The following is a 22,996-nucleotide window of genomic DNA, read 5'->3' as shown; positions in this document are numbered from 1 at the left end:
GTTCTTCTAAAAATGAGAGAGAATCTGATTCACTAGGACTTACTATGTGACAAAAAGTTTTCCAGGGGCACTTGAGCTAACTGAAACCCATGACTGACTTGTGCAGAACCAAGTTTGTGGTAGCTGCACTTACATGTGTATTGCAATCATTGCTTACAATACCTGGTCACTGTGCTCCAAAAATAAAAACAAATTGCAGCTCATGAGTTGACCGTCTTCCCTCCCCACTAAACTAATTATTAGATTGTTTAAAAGTAACACTTTGGAGCTTTGCTTTGTATGCTTTCTGGCACTCTGGCCTTTGGGAGTCACCTTTCAAGCTTTCTTCTGCAAGCGAGAAAAACAGACTCTTCTTTTAATATTCATACAGACTCAGGAGAATAGGCTTACAGAAAAACACCAAATATCTCAAGTTAAAATTGTTGAAGTACTCAATTTTCAAAATATATTTACATTCTTGGAAGTGATCCTTCTTTGGATGGACAGGAATTAAATAAATGTCTCATTTTGCAATGGAAGAGTGTTTTCTTCCTCAGTATGCTAGCAGGAAGATTGTAATACTTTTACCTTCTTTTAGGTAATTAAACTGAAGATGATCTGTCAAAATCAAGTGGCTCTGTTCCACCTCTTCCTGACATGCACTGGTTGATGCTAGCTCATGTGTCTCTGATACCTTGTAGAGAACAGCTTTATTAATACTAACTGAGTTTCAAGGGAATGCCGTGGATTGACCGGACTTGCCTACAGAAAAAAAAAAAGATCAATTCAAATCCATATTTCTTGAATCTCTTATTGGATGGTAAATAGACTGTTCTTTGGAGTGGAAATGCAACATTAGAATAATTTTATTTAAACTCAGGCTGTAAATCTTTGATGTGGACAACGTAACCTTGAACGATTTCACAATTTTGCTCTGCATAGTTGTGAAATCAGCCTGAAAATGTATGTTAGCTAGGGCAATGCAATAATGCAGATTTGTAGCTTATGTACTTATAACCATACAGACAGGCATAGAGCATTTCTTCTCCCAAGTCTGAATTTTTTAAAACTTTTGTGACAGCTATGAAATCCTGCTGCAGCAGGATGAATAAAAAGTTGATTTGCTTGTAGTTTACCAGAAGAACTATTCTGGGCCTGCCAGGATAAGCAGTTCTGTAGTGTATCTCCACAGTTGCAGTAAATATGTTAGATCCTTTCCATATATATTTTGACTGGGGAAGGATGTAGGACTCCGAAGTACAAATCAGAGTTTGAATCAGCTAAAAAAACTGGCAGAGATGGATAACAAAGTAAGCTACTGCTTTATTGCTTCATGTCGAAGATACAGTCATGGGTTAGGGGATGTGAAAATTTGCAGAGCCATATTTGGAAATCTCAGTGCCCCCTTCTGTTGCACACTGATGAGCTGTGGAGCTTTTGTCTAAATGACTTGTCTGTCAGCTACGTAGAGGCTCACTTGAATTACAGCCTCACAAAAGGTTTAAGTGTGTTCAGAGAAGAGATATACTCTGCGTACAGGAGAAGACTGTGTATTCGTCACGTAAGAATGAATTAAAATAGCTGAAAGAACCAAATAAAAAATACAAGGCAGCCTATAGAATATTTGACCAACTGTTATAATTTCAGAAATAATTGTTACTTACCATTGAATTCCAAAAAATGTGGGGGTTTTTTCTAAAAAAAAAAAACACAACACTATAGAAAACATCATATTCTCTGTTAAATTCTGCAGACTTTACCTTTAAATAGCATATAGTTCTGCAGTGCAGAACCCTGTTAAATGACATTTGTTTCTTGATTCTATAAGATTTAAAGTGTGACTTTATATTGCAGCTGTTATTCCTGTTAATATTACCTACTAAAGTGATTAATAAAGATTGCCATGCATCATTTTCTACCAGTGCTACAGGCAGTACTGTAAATCGTTTACTGCATAGACGTCTCAAACAAATGTTTGACAAAGGAGGGGAGGATGTTAAAGATTAAAATGACTGTGCTGTACATCAAGCAAGACATTTACAGTCATTGCCATATTTGCAGTCAGCCCATGTCCACTTTGAAACCTACAGTAGTAATTTTTCTTTTTCCAGAAAATACTTACAGTGCCAGGTAATTTCCACTGTGCTTACTTTGAGCCCTGCTTGGCTTGTACTAAAGTGTGAGAGCAATAAGATTCTTTCTTGCATTACTTTCAGAGATATACTCTATGACAGGTTGATTTCTTCCTTTATAAATTGTAAATAAAATACATATGCCAAAAAAATAAAGTAGTTTTTGAATATGATAAGGGTCTTGCAATAAACAAGAACTGTCAATATTCAGAAAGTGATGGGTAGGAAGGTGCTTACTTTTTATTGTTCAAGTCATCACCTGCATGTATTAAGTAAATGAATTTGATAAGCAGAACAAGAGACACCTGTCCATTCCCAGCAACTGACTCTCCCTCTGTTCAAGCTCTGGCTGCAAATCAACAGAAGCAAGGGCAGGAGAGCCTCTTTTCCTGCACTTAAAGGCTACTTTCATAGCAGCCACATGCAGATGTCCAAAGGTATCTGTATCTACCAAGTTCCTCGTTGCAACAAAGAAAAAGGTAACTGTTATGGAAGTTGAATATCCCTGAGAATTCTTATATTAAGCAGCAATAGTTGTATCGTGTTTTGCATTATTGTAGACAATGTTTGCAAATCTTTTAAGATTAGGGCAATCAAAACATTTATTTAGACACGTTTAGAAGTTATATAGAAGTTTTAGCCAAACCCCATGGAATGCAAGAAGTGCTTTTGACATTGACAGGCTTTAAAGTAAGCGCTTGACATGCTCAGCTTGATAGATGTTAAGAATTTAGGAGGTTTTGAAGAACCTCACTGTAATTGTGTCACACAAGTATTTTAAGCAAATTTAAAACTCAGTATTCATCTGTCTGTCCCTTCAGATTACTTCCCTTATGAAGTTAGTAAGTAGTTCTGAATTCACCTATTCTTGGGCAAGATTAGATTCCATACTAATAAAAGATTTTTAGGGAAGAGTTGACACTAGCATTCAAAATAATTTTATCCAAATTATGCTTTTCCCCAAATTATAATTATAAATTGCAACTGGCTATTTAGAATATTAAGCTGCTTCTTTCTTCACTTTGAGTTCTTAGCGTCCAGAGCAAGTCATCCAATTTTCCCCACATGCCCTGCCCCCTGGACACATGCAGTTCAAGATGCAACAGGACTTGTGTAGTCACAATCAGAAGAAAGGAGGGTAGGTTTTGGCAGCCTGGGCAAGGTGCACAATAGGTTGTGAAATCTCAGAAATGTCACGAGGAACATGGGCACAGGGCAAGTTTGCCTATCCTATACAATCAGGCTGGCAGCATGTCCTGTGCAGTATGATGATGGTACGTTCAGCTGTCACTCTGCAGCCCAGGAATGGCTTTTTCTTATTTTGTCTTCTAGGGAACTCTACCTCCTTAAATTTGCGTCTCATGGGTATGGTGGGGCAAAAGGAGGGCGTAGCTTCAAGTCATTTGTTTTCTCATATCTCTAAATCCCTACACAGGAGCCTTTGTGAGAAAATGCATGGCCTGAGAGTCACAACACGAATTATAAACCAGTTACTGCTCATAATACTGGAACAAGTTGCCCAGAGAGGTGGTAGATGCCCCATCCTTGGAAACATTCAAGGCCAGGCTGGATGGAGCTCTGAACAACCTGACCTAGTTGTAGATGTCCCTGCCAGTTGCAGGGGGATGGACTAGATGACCTTTAAAGGTCCCTTCCATCCCAAAGCATTCTATGATTCTGTAATAGTTGGTTTTTATGATATGTTGCCATGAGTTTTAGGGCAGCCTTTGAAGAAGAACCATAATGGTTTTGCTACGTACTTGTCCAAAGGACATCTCTTCTGCAAAGGGTGTGGGGTTTTTTTTGTCGTTATTATTAAGCCATTCTTTGCTTGTACTGAAGTGTGAGATCAATACTTCTCTTTCATTACTCTTGTATTGCTGCAGATCATGCTTTACACTGTGTATCCCTGACGGTATTGTAACATTGCAGGAGGACTCTGCCCAGGATCTAACGATCCCTGTCTGGAGAAGCCATGCCCAGGAGATATGCAGTGTGTGGGGTATGAAGCTAACCGGAGACCATTCATCTGCCAGTGCCCACCAGGAAAGCTTGGCGAATGTTCAGGTGCATGACACAGCAGTACAGGGGGATATGCTTGAACAACAAAGTGCTGCCATTCTCATTTTGTGGGTAGAGGTGCCACTGAAGTCAACAGATGTATTGCTTAACCCTTTTCAGCATTGGCATTCAGCGTATCTGTTTATAAGCCCAATAAAATACTTGTCTGTATATCTATGGGTCTGTATGAAGACCATGATCCAGTTTCCACTGGGAAATTCCCACTGACTTGATTGAATCCCAGACCAGTAAAACAGGCTGCTGAGAAAACAGGACTTTTCCTGGAGACTGTTATGCCAGATGTTTTCCTACCATGGGCAAAGCTCTATAATTAACTCTTCTGCTTACAATTTAGATTACCAAAATTCCAGTCTTTATTAATAAAAACACTACACCATCCCAAGAAGAAAGTTTGAGGACATTTGTTAGTTCTCTGCAGCTGTGTTGTTCCCTGGGATACAAAGAGCCTGGTGGAAAGCCCGTGAAGTGGAGCTTTCTGTTGACTTCAGTGAATCCAGGGCTGCATGACAGAGGACTTGTTCTATTTCCCTGATGAAAACACAACAGATACTGAGCTGTATCACTGTGGTCCTGGGCAGTGGTTGCAGGGAACTCATAGCAAGGGTTTGGATGGCATCTGCCCACACCTAACTTTATACTCATAACTCAACTGCCTGATGTACAGGCATGGTCATCTTTGACTCCTTCTGTTATGAGTGAGGCAACATAGGTGCCTCCAGGGGTGTATAACCTTAGAAATGCTGAATACTTGGAGAAAACTCTCTTTTTAAAAAGTATGGAGAAACAGAGCTTTCCTCCACCCCCTGAAAAATTTCCCCCAAAAATACAATATGTTTTTGTAGTAGCTGCCAGCTTTTTTTCCCATCAAAGTTGGGTTTTATTTATTTCTTCTAGACATTCTCATTAGCTCTATAAATTCTTTAATTAACTTGACAACTGAGGAATTATTTCATGTGTCACTAAAAGAACATGTGTCTTTTCAAAATGGTTATTTCAGGCCACACTTCCCTTAGCTTTGCTGGGAATAGCTACATTAAATACCGGGTTTCTGAAAATAGCAAGAAAGAGGAATTCAAGTTGGCTCTCCGTCTGCGAACTCTGCAAAGCAATGGGATTATAATGTACACCAGAGCGAATCCCTGTATAATTCTGAAGGTAATTAAAATAACTTGTATTTTCCACAGTTGTTTTCCTTGATTATATGCTTTCTGTTGGCTCTTGATTTGGGGAATGCTGTTCTCATTTCAGCTGTAGATTGAGAAGATGAAGCCTGATCTGTTTCATGCTAACAGGGAAAAACAACAGTTTCAACAATGGCAGCAACAACAACAATCAAAAAAGCAGCTTGTTAGTGGTATTTTGCTTGGAAAATGCTCCATTGGGTGCTGTTCATTATACAAACATTATGTGTGTCTTCATGCAGGAGCCAATCTGCACGAGATGTAAGATTTGGCCATTTATATGACCATGTAGTCAAAATGATGCACGCTGAAATAGCTGCTCTTCCCGTGTCCGTGTCTGTGGTTAGAGGATATGCCCTCACTGCTGTCGAGTTAATGCCAGAAACCAACTGCTTAGAGTGAGTCTGCTACTGAATGTGAAGATTTCTGCACTCTGTGAATTAAGGTTATTTGTTGAGAGAGGCATGGAGAAGCTGGAGATTGATATCCAATCAGTATTCAATTCATAAGCTCTCCACGCATTTTTGTTCTTTGTTGGGTTTCTGTGGAATGGCAAATATCTGCTGAATGGAAAGGGAGTGCTAGGCTCATGCAAGAGCCTGCATGTGTAGTATTTCTGCTAGAGCATCTAACATAGAAAATGAAGACACTGACTTTTGTAACTCTGCCGTGTCCCATAATTCAGCAGTGGGAGAAATGGCACAGAGCCTTTTGTGTCTGTATTTGCAATCTTTAGAGTTCTTTTGGCTGAATGCTTAGGTAATGTTAAAATGGCTAGATGAGTTATTAATGGGCGACAAATAATTTTATCGCTGTTAGACTGAAATATTTCATGAGCAGGAATACTGTATGTCATTCACTGGGGACTCTCAGTGTTGTTCAGATTTGTATAAGACAATTAAGCTCTGCTTTGAGACACATAGAAAGGCACAGTTTGAACTTTTCAGTATACTTTTTTGTTCAAAAAACCAAAACAAAACTGCAGGCTTGAAGACCTTCTTTGAAGTCTTCATGGTGGTTGCTATTACCATATATCAGTAGGGAATGTTTGCAACTATGTAGTTTTGAAAAATGCTTGGAAAGAAACAAATGGCCCTGGTGAAAGGTGCCACTTGAAAACAATAGGAGATGATACAGAGACAGACTGAAATGGAGTTAGAATGATGATAGGAGAATTTATTTTGTTAGAGTTTAGTGTATAAAACTATCATGATTAAGGAGTCCAGCAGGTCAGGTCATAGGCAACTGAGTGGAAATCTCCAGTTGAAGCTGCAAGATTTTGCTGCCAAAAGAGAAAAATTGATGCTATTACAAAAAAATAAATAAAAGAGCCCTCCATTGTAGTTACCTGTGTTAAGTTTTTAGTTGTGGGGTAGGAATTATGTGTTTTCAGTCACTGCTTCACACAATCACCAAACCATTTTGCTTTGAAAGATACTGAGAGGAAAAAATAATACTTGAAGGAGCAGCGACAAGAGCTGCGGCTATTCTGCTGCCATCTTAGAGCCCAGCCTCCAGGTCACCCTCTTTTTTTGCTTCCTAGCTCTAAGAAAGGATTTCCAGCTCTTAACCCATCACATGCAGCACTTAGTAGAGAGCTTCAGACACAGCTGGCACTTCATGTCTCTGATGAAAGAGGTCCAGGGTCTCGTATGCGGTGTTATGGGTGCAAGGGCTTCACTTTCTCCCATGCATCGGGCAGGGAAGGACACAGGGAATTCCCTTCCCAGAGCCTCATGCTTGGCTTTTAGGTAGGGCATGATCTGCTGTTGCAGTGGGTACGTCCTCTTCCCAGGTCTATCCCTTGGCTTCTATAAGCATAGGGCTTAAAGAAAAGTAAAGCATGACATTCAGTGTGTTTTTTGAAGAAATGGCATTACTTAAAAGATCAGGAATTGCTAGAGTTTTGTTTGTGAAGGTCATTTAGCAGGGAACATCAGACTAAGGTCACACAAAAGTGCTCTGTGGCAGACGAATGGCATTATGCTCAAGGGGTGTAGCCGTAGCAGGTCTCTTCAGGGATGGCAGCTGACTCATAAACTGTACTTTGGGGATCCCGAACTGAGATGCTTTCAAGCAAGTTACCCTTAGACTTTCTAAGCATATGTTTTTTCATTTGTAAACCAGAGGTAAGGTCTTTTTAGTTTTTTGTTTTTAACCAGGTATGTATGTTGTGACATAGGGAAGTGCTCAGAAATGAGGCCATTAAGTAGATTAATTAGAGGTCTATAAATGTGAAGTTGTTATCATCTGAGCATTGCTTTCAATTAAATTAAACATGAGAAGAAGCTTTCCAAATAGAGGATAAAGGATGGGATCCTGTGCTCTTTTGAGCACTCTGGCATCACTCCAGCAAAGCACTTAATCACTTGCTTAACTTCCTGTATTTGAAGGCAATTGGAACTACTCACATACCTTAAGTTTAAGCATGTACTTAAGTATCTGCTGGATTAGCACCAGAGGGCCCAGCACCAATACTGAGCTCCAAACAAAGGCAGAGGTGGAAGAAATTAGTACAAGCCCATGGGAGAACAGGCAGAACACACCACCACTGTTGGGGCATATAGTGGCATTGATTTTTTTGAAGCAAGTCTCCCCTATTGCAGTCTATTTAAAAATTAATGCTGCAATATGGTTTTCAGTGTTTAAATGACCAGCTTAATTTTGGGAGCTCATACATTTGTGATAACTCCAGGGATGGAAATATTTCATAATCATAACACAGTGTCCTTCTAGGATGAATAATAAATTCCATAGAGCAAACTGCTTGTCTACTACTTTGCTGGAAGCCTACCAGCTACACTGTGTTGATACAATATAATAAGTGTGTTATTTATTCAGCTGTTTCTAATAAAGCAACTCATCCATCGATTTTGAGAGGTTGGCCATTTTTTTCATTGCGTGCTCTTGCTTTTAAGACAATTGGAGCAAAATGAGATGCAGGTCGATGGCCTTTTTTTTTTCCTTTGAAAAGATTACGTGTGCCAAAAACAGTATCACCGTTTCCTTTTCCCTGTGTAGCATCTATCTGTGAAAAGTAAGATTTAACAATTTAAAGCATTACAAGGCCGTTGCAGAAGAGAAGTCCATAATTTCTTTCTTTTTTTTCCAAGGAATATAATGGAGATTCAACTTGTTTTGTGAAATTTAAAGGATTAAAAATAGGTAAAGAAAGACTTTCCCATCATGCCAGAAGTATAGCTGTTAAATGGTAAAAGGCAAGCATATGTTCTTCCGTCCAGGCACTTAATGTGAAACTTTGCATGGTTTAGTTAAGTGTATATTATACATTTTAATGCATTACTGCTACATGGCTTATGCTGGATAAGACTGAAGCTTGGATATGATCCCAGTTATGGCTAGAGTTGAAACGAGTAATATTTTAATTAAATATACTGTTTTACACAAACAAACCTGAAATGTAATTCAGCTAACGAAATATTTCCCCAGATAGATTAGTAGGCAGCATGCTGTATCCGTGGTGTGTGACTGCAGATGGACTGTGTGAGCCTAAGGTGGTCTCAGAAGAACCATTTGATCATTTTATTACCTATGTTGATACACAAATATGGATGTTCGCCAAACATCTTAGCCAGGCTAATATTCTAATATAATTTACAATATGTGTTTGGCTCCATTTTGCTCATTGAATGAAACTGTTGAAATGTAACAGATTGCATCAGCTTTTGGAGCCTTGTCTGTTCTCTGTACTTCTTTGCCCATTTTATACAGGTGAGGAATTTTGTGTCTGTAAGAACATACATCCTTAAGTATGCATTAACCTCACTGTCCGAGTAGTTATAATAAGAGATACTGCAACTAAGACCAGAAGGCTCTGAGAGGTGGAAGCTTGGTGGGAATTTTCTGCCCAGCTAGCATGAAGCAGTGTCCCTCTGCTTTCATCTTCGTGCAGAAGGTCTCTGCTGGCACTGTGGGCTGCATTGGCAAGAGTTTGCATCTCTCTGCTGTGGGATGGAGTAACTCAAGCTCTCTGCTGTGTTACATCACATAGATGGAGAAAAAAGCAGTGCCACACATTCAGTCCTGAACTGAGAGTCTGATACTACCAACCCTCAATCAGACCAGTCATCCCACTGAGGTTATTGTCTGGAGAACTGCTGAGCTTAGACAACATCACTGGCCTTTCCTTGGATTTCTATACTATTTGCTTGAATGTACCTCATTTAGTAAGAAATTAACTTGAAGTTCAGCTTTTCTTGGTACCAAGGTCCAGGCTATAATCAAAGAGCCCTGTTTGAGGACTGAACGGTGTCCCTGACATCACTGCAGTTACGGGGAATCACAGGAACACCAGGGATTAATTGCTGAATCAAAGGTCCATGGTTGAATTCTCAGTGCTTAGAAGTGGAGACATAGTTTTGCCCTGTTGGGTGGAGGCCCCTTCTTCTCCCTGCCCAGCCAGCCTAGCTGCTAAATAGGCAGGACAGGAGCCCTTTGCAGCTCCTGCTCCTCGTGGACTGTTCCTGCTCTTCCTCCTCCTCCTAGAGGCACAGGGCCATCAGGGGACAAATATTTCCTCTTTGCTCCGCTATAGCAAGGCCTGTGACCATCTGATTAATGAAAGCATTTTTATGGTCCCATTGCTAGGGGTATCTGGGCATGCCACAGTCTTTAATGTATGTATCTGTAAAGCAGTGGTGTGAGGTAGGGAAATGACGTTATCCCTCTTTTACTGATGGACACCTGAAACTAATGACTTGCTTGAGATCCCAGAGGAAGAGTGTTGCGGAGTGTGGATTCCCACGCATATCTATCATATCTTAGACTAGCACTGTAAGCATCAAACCATCCTTTCCATCTTTCACTCTCGCCTAAGGTGGAGGTTACTAGTGCTTTTTTAATAAAGGGAAGGAAACATAGCCTTTCAGACAATATATATTTACTGTGTATGTCAGATCATCTGCTGGTAAGAATAAATAAAAGTGGATGAGAAAGATGTATAAAACATATTTTAATGGCAAATCTTTTAGATCATTGTTTCCTGTATACAAATGGTGTAATATTTATCCCAGGTGCTCATATGTGGTGGTGTATTTATAAAGATAATTGGAAAAGCATGTTCTGTGAGTAAGGGTAATAGACGTGCAGGCAGTAGGTCCTTTAGGGTATAAGTAGTCTTAGGGGAGGTATATGTATATTATACACAGTCAGTAGAACAGTTTCCATAGGAAAAAGCCTTTTGAATAAGAAGCAAGTTAACTGCTTATCCGATGATGACTGTTTTTCAAAGTGTAATATGTTGGCATGTATTTTTCTGTTTGATTTGTATTCCTGTTGAGCCAGACCACACTTTCTGAGCAGGGGCTTCAAGGTTTGTGGACTATTTTGTTGCTCAGGGAGAAAAGAAACTACTGCTCCATCTCTGGAGAGAAAACAGCTCAGTTTATCAGGGCATCTTGTTTACCGAGATTCCTCCTGAGCAGATGCTTTAATAGGCCCAATTTCAATCTACAGGAATAGTTTACAGCTGAGTTTTGAGTCCTGTAAGAAATGACATTTTAATGAAAAATGATCCAGACTTATTTTTCTATACATCCATTAGCCTTTTTTGATTGAGCTGTAGGAGTACCAAGCAACATCCATCCCTTCAAGCATGTTGTATTACAGTCATCTCATTTCTTCTCAGTTTCATTACATCCTACAGGTCAAGGACTTAAAAATAACCAGCTGCCCATAGCAGGGACTAATTCTTGGTCTTCTGGCTCCTTCTACATGTGTATCGCTCTAACACCCCTCATGCCATGCAGAGTAAGTAGGTAGCTGGCATTTATAGGGAGCTTGTCACATGCTTACCATCTCTGTGTCCACCCCATCCAAGCAATTGCAGAGCGATGGAGTGGTGTGGTTTGTGCCCCAACTGCCCAGTGTGACTTGGCTTGAGGTTCAGCCCAGTTCAAATTCAGACAGTCAAGAGACTGAGGTTTGGAAAGGAGAAGGAAGTCCAGAGATCATCAGAACTCAAGATTTTACCCTTAGCTTTTCTCCAGATAGTTTTGTGAACCTCCAAGGACAATAAAATGCTGATAATGATGCAACAGCATAGTCTGCTCCTGTAGATTAACAGTATCCCATTTACCTTCAAGCCACATCAGAGATCCGGACAGAGAAGAGTTTGAGCACTAGTTCAGACACATGCCAAGGGATGTCTCTAGCTAACACAGTTTTAAATGACTATTCATGCCAGAAACGGCCAAAAATGGCCAGAGACAGGTGGACACAATGCAGCATCTTCACATCTGCATTAGCCATGCCAGTTTAGCAGGCCACCAAAGCTCTCGGAGGTTCTTGCATTGACAGCTACAGCAGCTCTGCTCTGCTGGGGGAGAGCAGTAGGGTTGTGTTACAGATAAACCAGTGAGAGTACAATGTGTGCTGCAGGGAAGGATGAAAAAGGACACAGCGGCTGAACTTTTCAGGGAGATAAATAATGGGAAAGAACTGTCTTGAGATGGGGTTTGCAGAAATAAATACTTCCTAGAGCATGACATAAAGGTAAAATAATTGCAAGAGCTTTTGGAGAGCTTGAATCCAATTAATGTGTCATAAGAAATTATTTCCAGCCCTGTCAGCCATTTTAAACTTATCTGCCATCTGTTAGAGAAAACTAAAATCTTTGGGTAAACTGCTAATCAGGAAAGCAGCACTTCATACCTATTCCCTCACTCTACACTTTGCCTGCCCCAGCAGGCTAGCACAGATTTTCCCTTTATGAGGACTGCAGATGGGTGAGGGACAGGAGGGAGAGTGAAAAATCCTAACAATCCCTCTAAAGCCATGAACCCAGCATAAATATGAGGAAAGAAAGAAAGAAAAGTAAAAGCCATCTTATGTCATCATACACAGAGCAAGTAGTATAGTGTCCTTGGAAAATAACTCACTCTTGGTCAACCAGAATCTTACTGATGTACTTAGAGAAACTGAACTTAAAACACTTAGGGACAAATCCACACCTCACTGAGATGCTCCAAAAGATTACAGAGGCACAGGATGTGTGCATGAACAGAGCACCTAACATCCCCAGCTGAAAGCAGTGGCCATTGACTTTGCCACAAGCCTCTCTCAAACACTCAGTGGTTGTCCCTTGCCCTGACTGTCCTTTTGGTAGCATCAGCTACCGGGAGCAGAATCACAGTGCACGGGTGGATAACGGGACTTGCTCAGAGAGACACGACTGCTCAACACCAGAGCCAAGAGCAGAACATAGGTCCTCCAGTCCATACCCTGTTCAGTGAGACATATCGTTATCCCAGTCCTTGCCTGTGTTCTGAATGTATATTTTTTTCTATATTTTCAGTTTGCTTGCAGTAACTGGCTTGGGTTAAATTCTAAGTAAGCTGATCTTTATCACCTTAAATTTTTTGCTGACAATAAAGGCACAGGTTTTTTGATATTTTAGTGTCATATAGGAGAGCAGCTTTAACACTGTATAGAGACTGTCTAGAAGTCCTCTGTGTTTCCAGATTGTGCGTGAGAGCATATTACGAGACGGCTGAATGCCTGAAGTGCTTTGATTTCTGTTTTCCTCCCGCAGATTGTCGATGGCAAACTGTGGTTCCAGTTGGACTGCGGAAGTGGCCCGGGAATCCTGGGAATATCTGGCAGGGCCGTTAATGATGGAAGCTGGCATTCGGTCTTCCTAGAGCTGAATCGCAATTTCACGAGCTTGTCCCTGGATGACAGCTATGTGGAGCGCCGCAAAGCTCCCCTCTATTTCCAGACTCTCAGCACAGATAGCTCCGTCTACTTCGGCGCCCAGGTCCAAGTAGATAATGTCCGCAGCCTGACCGACAAAAGAACGACGCAGGTCTTGAGTGGCTTTCAGGGCTGCCTAGATTCAGTTGTCCTAAATAACAACGAACTGCCGCTCCAAAACAAGCGCAGCAGCTTTGCAGAAGTGGTTGGCCTGACCGAATTAAAGCTTGGCTGCGTCCTCTACCCTGATCCCTGCGAGAGGCATCCCTGCCAGAACGGCGGCACCTGTACCAGCGTGCCATCTGGTGGTAAATATTTTGCATTACTTTATGGGTTCTCGCTCCCCATTTTCCTCTATAATTTATTGCCAGAGATGGTTTTATGCAGCAACATGCTTGAAAAATCTCATGAACTCTATAAAACTCTGATAGGTATTGCAAATTGTGTAAAAGCTGTTTGCTCTATAAATAACGGTGAAATGGTGCCCCTTCTCATTGCATTAGTGTTCCAGGAGGAAATTGATTTATTGGCTGTTAGGATAATCCTATTTCTATAGAAACCAATAGAATTACAATTACTGTAATGCTCAGCTGGATTTTTCAGAATCCATTTATGGCATCGAAGGCTGTACACAAAGATGGTGATTTCAAACATCCATCACAGCTGCGACGTCACCGTTGCCTTTCTCTGTTTCTGAAGCTGTCACAAATAATTATTGAGCTGTCCACAAACACCTTGGTCCTTTTGTAAGTGAGTAATTTGATTACATGCCTACATGGAAAACAGCGAGTCTGCCCCATTATAAACCCCCCCAAAGTGTACTTTACAGCTTCCTCAGAGGCCTGAGTGCTTCAAGGTCTAAGTAATATTATCCAAAGTTTATAGGGCATTGATTTCAACTGTGCTCGTGTCAAAGTTTCCTGTCCAGTGGTTATATGGTGGCTTGTGTGATTTGGTGCCAGTGACTTACTACTCAGTAATATCATGCATAAGTTACCAGACCATAAGAACAGTCAGCATCTTAGCAGCAAAAAAGTAAATGGCATACATGTAGGACCTTTCCTCTAGGGCTATTCTATCTCTGCAGTGTACAGGTTTCCCTTCCAGTTCCCTATACTGTATTAGCAGGCAGCATTGCTCACCTTTTCTAGCAGACTAAAACTTTCTCCGAAAAGGAGGATGCTCAACGAAGAAGTCTTCTGCAAGTTCAAAGCTTTCCATCCACTTATTGTCAGTGGTTTTGGTCATGGTTCCCTAGGGAAGTTCCCACTAAACTCTTTTTTTATGGAGCATTTAACCACTGTCCAGGGCTTTCTGCTTGGAAAGTTCTCTTTCACCTGTAACTGTTATTTCTGTTTTTCATTGTTTTAAGCCTTGTTCTCATATTTCATTTCTGATCACCCTCCCCCAAGTAGATTTTTCTAAACTTCAGGAACTTCCTAAACTTTAGAACAATTTAGTTTTCAAGGCTGAAACTGACTGTCAGACAGAAGTTTCTCATTTGGATAACCGTGCCCTTATAGAGTGTTCCCTGAAAATGTGGATTTTCTGATGCTGAGATATCTCAGCGAGCACCTCCTCTGGATCCTTGGCTTTGATTCATCCACCTCTTCTATGCCAAGGCAAAGGGTGCACCAGGGATGCTATCAGCTTTGCTGTCGGTGGAAGGAGATGGGAGGACAGTTGGGAGGATTGAAACGTAGAACTGGCAAGCCAGCATGTGATGTGTAGCACGAGGACAAATGCTGCTTGTCTGTGTTGTTAAGGGTCTCTATTTACCAAGGGAAGGAAAGAAAAGGAGTGCTGCACATCAAGGGCAAAAGAAAATCATTCTGAGGCAGACAGATGCTGCAGCCACTGAAAGAATTGCTAAGCAAGATTATTTAAATCCCTAGGAAATACTGCTGTAATATGTACATGTACGTAACATGGCTTTGATTCAGACTCCATACTTAATAAATGAGGTTAACCACTTGCCAAGCTAGCATCCTAGGAAGTACGAGAACAGCTCCTTCTATTGATATTATTTGAGTCTATTTACAGTATTGCTCAGCAATCTCGTGATGAGTAAATTGAAACCTTTCTAATGAAACGCTTTACAGTAATTCTTTTTTTCCCAGCGCCATGTGCATGCCAATTCAAACTGAGGGGAGCAGTGGGGCGGGGGAGAAACAGGCGGCACTGAAGATTAGACCCATTTTATTACTGGAATGGCATGCACTTTTTTCATGTCAACATAATTCGCTGCTGGAAAGCAGTCACGGAACTGATTTAACTTGCCTGCGTTCCTGCCTCGGCGAGGGGGCACGTGCCCTGCGGGGATGTTTCGGCTGCCTGCCGTTAAAAAATCTGTTTGCTGTTTCGGCTGCCTCAGCAGTGTATGTAAATAAAGGATTGTTATAAAGCCATAATTCCAGCACAATGGGCCCTGACCATACATCGGTGGTTCTGCAGCCCAGCCCACAAGGAGAAGGCACAGGCATTTTTGTTTCCACCAAGCAAAGCGATTCTGTTGTTAGTGTCCTCCATATGCAAAAAGGCCATGTAATTAAATTCAGTAGAGCGAAGAGCCCAACAGCATTACAAATGCAGGTTGCGGAACCACAAATTGCAACGTGCATTTAAGAATCATTGGCCATTGTATTCGCTGACATAGATGTTAGCAGCTGAGTTTCATTTAAAATAGAAAAAAAAAGTAATAACTCTTCATTTTTTATCTTAAGAAAGAAAATGACAGCTTTTTTCTCTTTTGGTGAGAGGAAGCATTCAAAGATATACTGTGCAAAGGTCCTTTTCCTAATCCCAGGGCATTCAGTAGCATCAGCATCTCTTGACTAATTTTGTATGATTTTATCCTCCTATTAAAGTTTCTGGAGAATAATGTTCCTTTTCCTAAACAGAGAGTATTTGGCATAATGATAGGATTTGTTTTAATAAATAAATCCTCTAATTTGAATTTTACAGAGCAGATTTCATATACTGTTAACATCCTTTTTCTTACAAAAACCCTACTGTGCTTTACAAGGAAATTAAGAGAGAGAAAAAGAAAGCTCAGATTTATAGCTAACTTTAAAAGAAAACAGTCAAGCAGAGGTTACCCAGCATTATAACATGAAAGAGTTGCTGGCTACATGCCAGAAATCAAAGGGGCCGTGTCTAATTTGCATGTGATTTGCATAAATTGATCATCTAAAACACAAACCTCGATAATAGTGTTCCTGTCGTGAGAACTTCCTTTCAATAGAAATGCCTACTTCTCTGTTCACCGTTAATAAAAAGCTGCCTCTGATTTCCTTCTACTTCATCCTGCGGTTATGGGAATAGGGTAATATTATGGCCCTGTTTGGGGAATTGCTAAAGCGATGCTTTGCATGCACTAGGATTGTGTCCGCACTGCTGCTGTTAGGGTTCGTATGGGTAAATTCACAGCAACTTCGAAGCTCCTGACTCGGGGACAGTGCTGTGCATGGGCTGCACAGAGCTTGGGACTGATTGCAAAGGTATTGCCCTGAAATTGCCCTGAGTTGGCACAGGGCTAGTTGACCCATTCTGACTCTTTCTGTCTGACCTCTGCATATTGAACAGGAGGACAAGATGTGAATCAGCCTACAGGAAAATGTATGGGTAGCTCAGATGCTCTGAGACATCACTGAGAGCACAGAAAAAACTCTCTGCTTTCAAAATCTGTTTTTTGGGCCAGCTAAAAGCAACCATGGCATGAACCTCTGCTTGCACTGATGTGTTCCCACGGGTCCGAATCAAGTCCCATAGCAGCACTGTATGCCTGCATTGTCGACAGTTAGAGAGAGGGTACTGTGTGTCCAGGGACCCCGCAGGGAGATCCCGTGCATGCTTAAAAAGGGCTGGGAAAGGGGGACAAACATTCACCAGGTCTGACAGCTCAGGAGACTCCTGAGAGCTATATACAGCTTTAGGACAATTTTCTTGGAGACACTGGAAACCACAGCCCTGAAATACAGGCCACATTCTTCCAGACTTTTCAGCCCCTACCCATAAATACAGGTCAGCGAAGCTATTTTTAAAGAAAGTTGTTAGCATTTTGAAACCTGACAAACAGCATGACTTTCAGAAACAGCTTGGCTCTTTGGACTGAAATTTCCCAAGAAAATTCAACCAAGTGTTTAAAGTGTGGTTAAGCTATAAGCTGCTGAATATCAGGTCTTAAAATGGGAAATGTCACACAACCTTAATAATAGAGTGGCGTTACCAGGTCTGCCAATAGTAAATGTATGTTTATCTGCATGAATAACAACATGAGCAATCACAGCAATAGAAAGCTTTACTGTAATCAAATCCAAACACTGCGCCAAGCTTTTCAACCACAGAGAGAAACCGCGTGCTTGTAAAGCCTGCAATTATAAGTATAGTTACTTCCTTTTAATTTGATCAGTCCTATATACATCTGGCTTTGATTGAAGTAAATGGCTTATATGAGTAGGAAATTTTATTTGAACACGAAGCATTTGAGCAGAAATATCTACTGAGTCAAGGACTGTGGGCAGAGTGTGAGGACAGAAAGTCATTGCTTTCCCCTGTCCTCATTTTTTCTTTTTTAATTTTTTTATGAACAGAGTTAAAATCCAAAGAGAGGGGAAAAATGCAACCTGGCACTTAGGTCGTGGTTTTAATACATGTTGGCAACATTTACACAGGGGTGTTTTTGAGGATTAGGTAGTTCATAAGAACGACATTAGGGAAAAATGGGTGTATTAATACCATAGTCATGAACTGACCTGGTCTTACGTATGTTCTCAATCTCACTTTTTCACACACACAAACAAACCAGCATGCTGTAATGTAAGCATACCAAATGCATATCAGTTAATTTTTAAAAGCATTTTATAAACTGGTGTGTGTGTGTGTGTGTGTGTGTGTGTAATCTTTTTTATAGCTATGCTTTTAGACAGCTGGATATAAATTCCCAGTTTCAAAGCACATACACACCAATCCTTTCATAGGAAGCACCAGTTTAACAAAGACGGAGGTTCATTTTCATACAAACTAGTGGCAAGAGGTAATCATGTGTTTGAAGACAGGTAAGTTAAATCTGAAGTCACAAGAATATGTATGGCTGAAGAACACACAGTTCTTGAAGGTGGTCTGGTATGTCTATAAGTATACCAAAATACAAATGCTGGGAGAGGTCCTCTTCACCTTCAGTTCTTCATCAGTTAACTTGCGATGAAACGCTATGTGAGCAGGGCCAAGAACATTGAATTTGTCAGGTCTAGCTCCACGACAGGGAAAGAAGCTACATGGGGAGATCAAATGCAAAAGCCAAAGCATGTAACAGATAAAAGCCAGCACTTCTTGCACGTGATAGATAGAAACAGGAGCATACACATGTTCAAAAGAAGAACTGGCAGCAGTTCGGAGCATCCTCTTTAATAAAGCCAAGTAAACCTGAGGATAGACAGACATTCAGATGCTCAGGCTGGGAATGCTACCAATGGAGACGCTTGCTTCATAACAGCATCCCATCTGCTGATGGCACCGTGCCTGCCTTTTGCCACTGTCTCTGCTTATTAAGGGCCAAGCAAACATAGGTATAGTCAGGAAGCCTGTGTGGTGTCCTCACTTACAGCATGTTGCTCTTCGGTAAGGTCTGGGCTGAAAAATCCCTTTTCCTCTGGAAAGAGACATGCCAACAATGCAGGAAGAGAAGCTGTTGGAGTCAAAGTGAGAAGGTGAGACTCAGCTACATAGGGGGGACTCAGATTAGTGGAGGAGCATGACAGAAGCCTTATAAAACAACCGAAGACCAAGACTATGTTTAGGCAGGAGAGGGCTATGTCTAAATAAATGTTTTAGATCAGGAATGAGCTTTGATGTGAATCTTCTGATAATCCTGTCTTGCTGTCCTTTAATTCCTGTTGTGGAGAGGTGAGGTCTCGAAGGGCAAGACCAGGCTTCTCTCTGGACAGTGCTGAGCTGGAAGACATGCACCAGGAGCGCAGCTAATGTGATCCTAAGGCCCTGAAATGTGTGCACTGAGGGTGCTGGATCCTCAGCACCAACTTTTTTGCTCCACAGACCCACCTGCTGTTGCTCTGCAGGGCTTGCTAATGTAGATACAGCCTAAAAGGGCTATATCGTTGCTCATAGCTTGTTGTTGCTCTTAGGTCAGCTGTTGGTACAAGCTACTGTCACACATGCTAAGAGTGTTGTGGTCCCACCCCAGCAACATTGCAGATGTGTTTACCAGAGCTTCCTGTCTTTTTCCACTGTTTCCCTCAGAAGCAGTACAGTGGTGACATCACAAAATTTGCTGCCTTGGAGAATGCAGATCAACATTTCCCAGCATCAGTGTGCAAAATGAGGTATTTGTATCTGTTGGAGGGAACTCAGATGGACTGCATGATCTTAAATGTTGATGAATTTCCAAGACTTCCAGTGCCTTCATTGTAAACAGGAGCAAGCCCTAGATTGCTTGAAAGGGTTTATCCATCCCCTGGTGAGAGGACAGGGCATTTAGCCTTTTCTTCAGCTGTGTTGTCCTCGGATGTGGGAAGTTTGCTTATTATTCATGTGCTAAACAGGTGGGAAGAAATGCATGATACATTACCAGGATATTAAATTAAAAGTGTAATAAAAATTCTTTGTTAGACCCAAGATGCACTCCTGAACAAAAGGGTTTTCTTTACTATTGCATTTTGTGGCTACAATGTGCAGTAGTGGGCAAAATTACAGCCTCTGCTGAGAAGTTTGGAGAAGCATAAAAGGTCTGGCAAGTCTGCTGGCCAAGTTGATATTTGCTGTGTACTGAGCCATTGTATCAGCTCTTCACTTCCCTACTTCATGAATTTCAACATATGCTTTGCTGTGTTGGAGACCTCCCGGGTGAATGCTTTGCAGCTCTGAGCATGTGTGTCACAGGAAAGTTCTGTGTCTTTTGCCAGTGGCTCAGAGTTGGCAGTACTTCCAACGGGAGGAAAATCAGTGATAAATATTGTCATTTAATCCTGTCTTATTGCCTTTTTTATTTCTAACTTTGATCCCTAGACTTAGCATCTATGCTGAATACTTCAGTCTTCCAATATCTGACTGTTCCACCATCATTAAGTCAAATTCAGTCAAAAATGTAGACTTTCAGAAGCAGACTTTTCATTTTGGTCTTGTTCATACGTTTCTCAATAGAGCTCTAACCCATCTGGAGCATTCGGTTTCATCACCTCTTAGTATAAAATAATAATTGAAGTTGGTGCATCTTTAATATAAACAACAGGCAATAATAATAATGAATAAATCCATGTTTCTTTTATACTTAGTGGTAAAAGGATATTATTTTTTTTTTTTTACCAAATCAAAATTTCGCAAGTCTTCAGCAGTGAATAAATGTAACAGAATATGTTACAGAGTGAGAACCCAGAACTTAATCAGCTAAAACAAACACAAGACATGAAAAGAAAGTAATTCAAAGGCTTTGTCTTACAAATGATTGGCAACTAGTCACTTACGTACAGAAAGCTGGCTTTTAAAGTCACTTTAAAGTTTTGTAGGTTTACAATATTAGAAAACAAATAGAAGAACATATATATTCTGCTATTATATAAGGCAACAGATTTGTTTATGAATAAAATGTTTTATATTTGAATAGAACATTTTCATTTCTCTTAAACTCATTGACACCATAAAAAATAGATAAAACATTACAGTAAATTTTTGAACTATAGATGTCACTGTTCAATCATAAAATGAAGCACTGAAACAGACTTATTTATTCATGCTATGATTTCTACCTACACTATTTCTAGAACAGCTACTTTGCCAACTAACAATAACTCTTCCATAGGGATGGCATCAAAATGCAATGCCTGGTGCAGTCACACTGTTGTAATTCTTCAGACCCAAATCTCTACAGGTTCAGAAAGTTGTTCACGTTCTCTGAGTGAGATATGTATAAGACACCAAAAAATAATCCCGTCTTGCTGATGCTGACCAAACATGCTTTCTAGGAATCCCCAAAGTCAAATAATTTCTCTTCTTAACTTTGCAACCTTGAAAACAGCAGTGCTTCTATCTCCCTTCTTGTAGCAGGACAACGAAACAGCATGATTATTTGAGTATCTATTTCATTTATCTTCAATTACTTAGGACTGGACTCTTGACTGAATGCGCCAGCAAGCCTAGTTCCAAGTTTGTTGGCTAAAGCCTGTCCTCATGAAAGAATTCAATTAGAGTAACTGAACAAGGCAAATTGAACTGGATAGGACATAAAAGATGTGTGAGTCTTAATGCAGAATTCCTTTTGCCTCGTGCCTCCACTGGGCTTTTCCATATTGAGTCCATGAAATTCTTTTCTTATAACTGTGCTGGAAATTCCTGCCTTGTTTCCTAGAACAGTGGCTTTTAAAGTACGTTTTTTTGTTTGTTTTTTTTTTGTTGTTGTTGTTTTTTTTTTCAGGTGTATAGATATAGAAATTTTAAAAAAATATATTTAAAAAGCTGATGTGGTTTAACCTCAGCCAGCAACTAAGCACCACACAGTCACTCGCTCACTCCCGTCACAGTGGGATGGGAGGGAGAGTATCGGAAGAGTAAAAGTGAGAAAGCTTGTGGGTTGAGATAAAGACAGTTTAATAATAGGTAAAGCAAAAGCCATGCAGAACAAGGAGTTCATTCACTACTTCCCATCAGCAGGCAGGTGTTCAGCCATATCCAGGAAAGCAGGGCTCCATCACACGTAACGGTTACTTGGGAAGACAAACGCCATCACTCTGAATGTCCCCCCTTCCTTCTTCCTCCCCCAGCTTTCTGTGCTGAGCATGACGTCATATGGTGTGGGATAGCCCTTTGGTCAGCTGGGGTCAGCTGTCCCAGCTGTGTCCTCTCCCAGCTCCTTGTGCACCCCCAGTTGGGGGGATGGGGTGAGAAGCAGAAAAGACCTTGACTCTGTGTAAGCACTGCTTAGCAATAACAAAAACATGCCTGTGTTATTAACAGTTTTCAGCACAAATCCAAAACATAGCCTCATACTAGCTACTATGAAGAAAATTAACTGTATATCTCAGCCAAAACCAGCACAAAAGCTCACCACTGAGGGATGATATTTCAGCTACATCAGCTTGATCTCCAGTAATCTTGACACTGAATTGAGTTGCTTTCAACCATTTCAGCTCTAACTCCAGCAGTATTTATGACAGGGAGGTTCCTTGTTCCAGTTACTTAATATGCTATATTCAGTAAGTATGTGAACCCCATAACTGGAGCTTGAACCTTGCCCACACATCCATTTAGGGCATTTGGATTGTGTAAGTAGTTTTTTTAAAAATCAGCCAAAGGTTTTTTACAGATGTCCAGGAAAATTTTGTTAGTTCAATATCTCTAATCTAGGAGTCCTTCCATCCCAGGGACTGCCTTAGCCATCAATGGCTTTCACAACCTACATGTTCCTTGCTCTTTTCGAATGAAAAAGCACTCAGATTTCAATATCCAGTTCACAATATGAAGAGACACATTGTCTCGCTGGATTTCTTTATGATGTTAAATATAAGATTTTATTAATGGCATTGTGCCATATGAAATCGCAAGGAGAGGAAAAAAAAAAAAGAGGTGGTTGTTTGATACTTGGCAGAGTGAACTGATGGTTTTAAGAACTGGGTTTGACTCTGATGTTGCTCCTCTGTCAACAAGAAATGTGGAAGTAGGACTTTGATCCCCTACAGGGTCCCCCTCCACTTGAGTGGAGTTGTGTCTAATGTATTGCAGCCAGTGATTAATCAGTCTCTTAAGAGCACACACTGCACATAATCAGCTCTGATTAGGGCTGGCGTTGCGCCGGTCAGCTGGTGTTATGAAGTTTATAGTTCATGCCTGGATGATGCACTTTATGGAAGTAGTAAGTATCACTATCAAGTGTTTTATCACTGTCACATCCTTACTGTGTTG

The 22,996-nt window shown here is 40.8% G+C and overlaps 1 protein-coding gene across 6 annotated transcripts in view; it reads left to right on the top strand.

Annotated features, from left to right (window-relative positions):
• FAT3 (FAT atypical cadherin 3) overlaps window positions 1-22,996 on the top strand; it is a 323,469-nt gene that overhangs the window by 285,582 nt on the left and 14,891 nt on the right. For all 6 annotated transcript variants that reach the window (XM_009470374.2, XM_087758042.1, XM_087758041.1 and 3 more), the window contains 3 exons: window positions 4,044-4,178; window positions 5,191-5,348; window positions 12,927-13,395. In XM_009470374.2, the coding sequence (XP_009468649.1) occupies window positions 4,044-4,178; window positions 5,191-5,348; window positions 12,927-13,395 (762 nt within the window). The remainder of the gene's footprint in view (window positions 1-4,043; window positions 4,179-5,190; window positions 5,349-12,926; window positions 13,396-22,996) is intronic.

Source organism: Nipponia nippon, unplaced genomic scaffold (genome assembly GCF_047370975.1).
Source record: "Nipponia nippon isolate SJK-2023a ecotype South Korea unplaced genomic scaffold, ASM4737097v1 scaffold_2, whole genome shotgun sequence".
Taxonomy (NCBI): Eukaryota; Metazoa; Chordata; class Aves; order Pelecaniformes; family Threskiornithidae; genus Nipponia; species Nipponia nippon.
The sequence above is the reverse complement of the archived record's forward strand: the minus strand, read 5'-3'. Positions and strand labels throughout refer to the sequence as shown.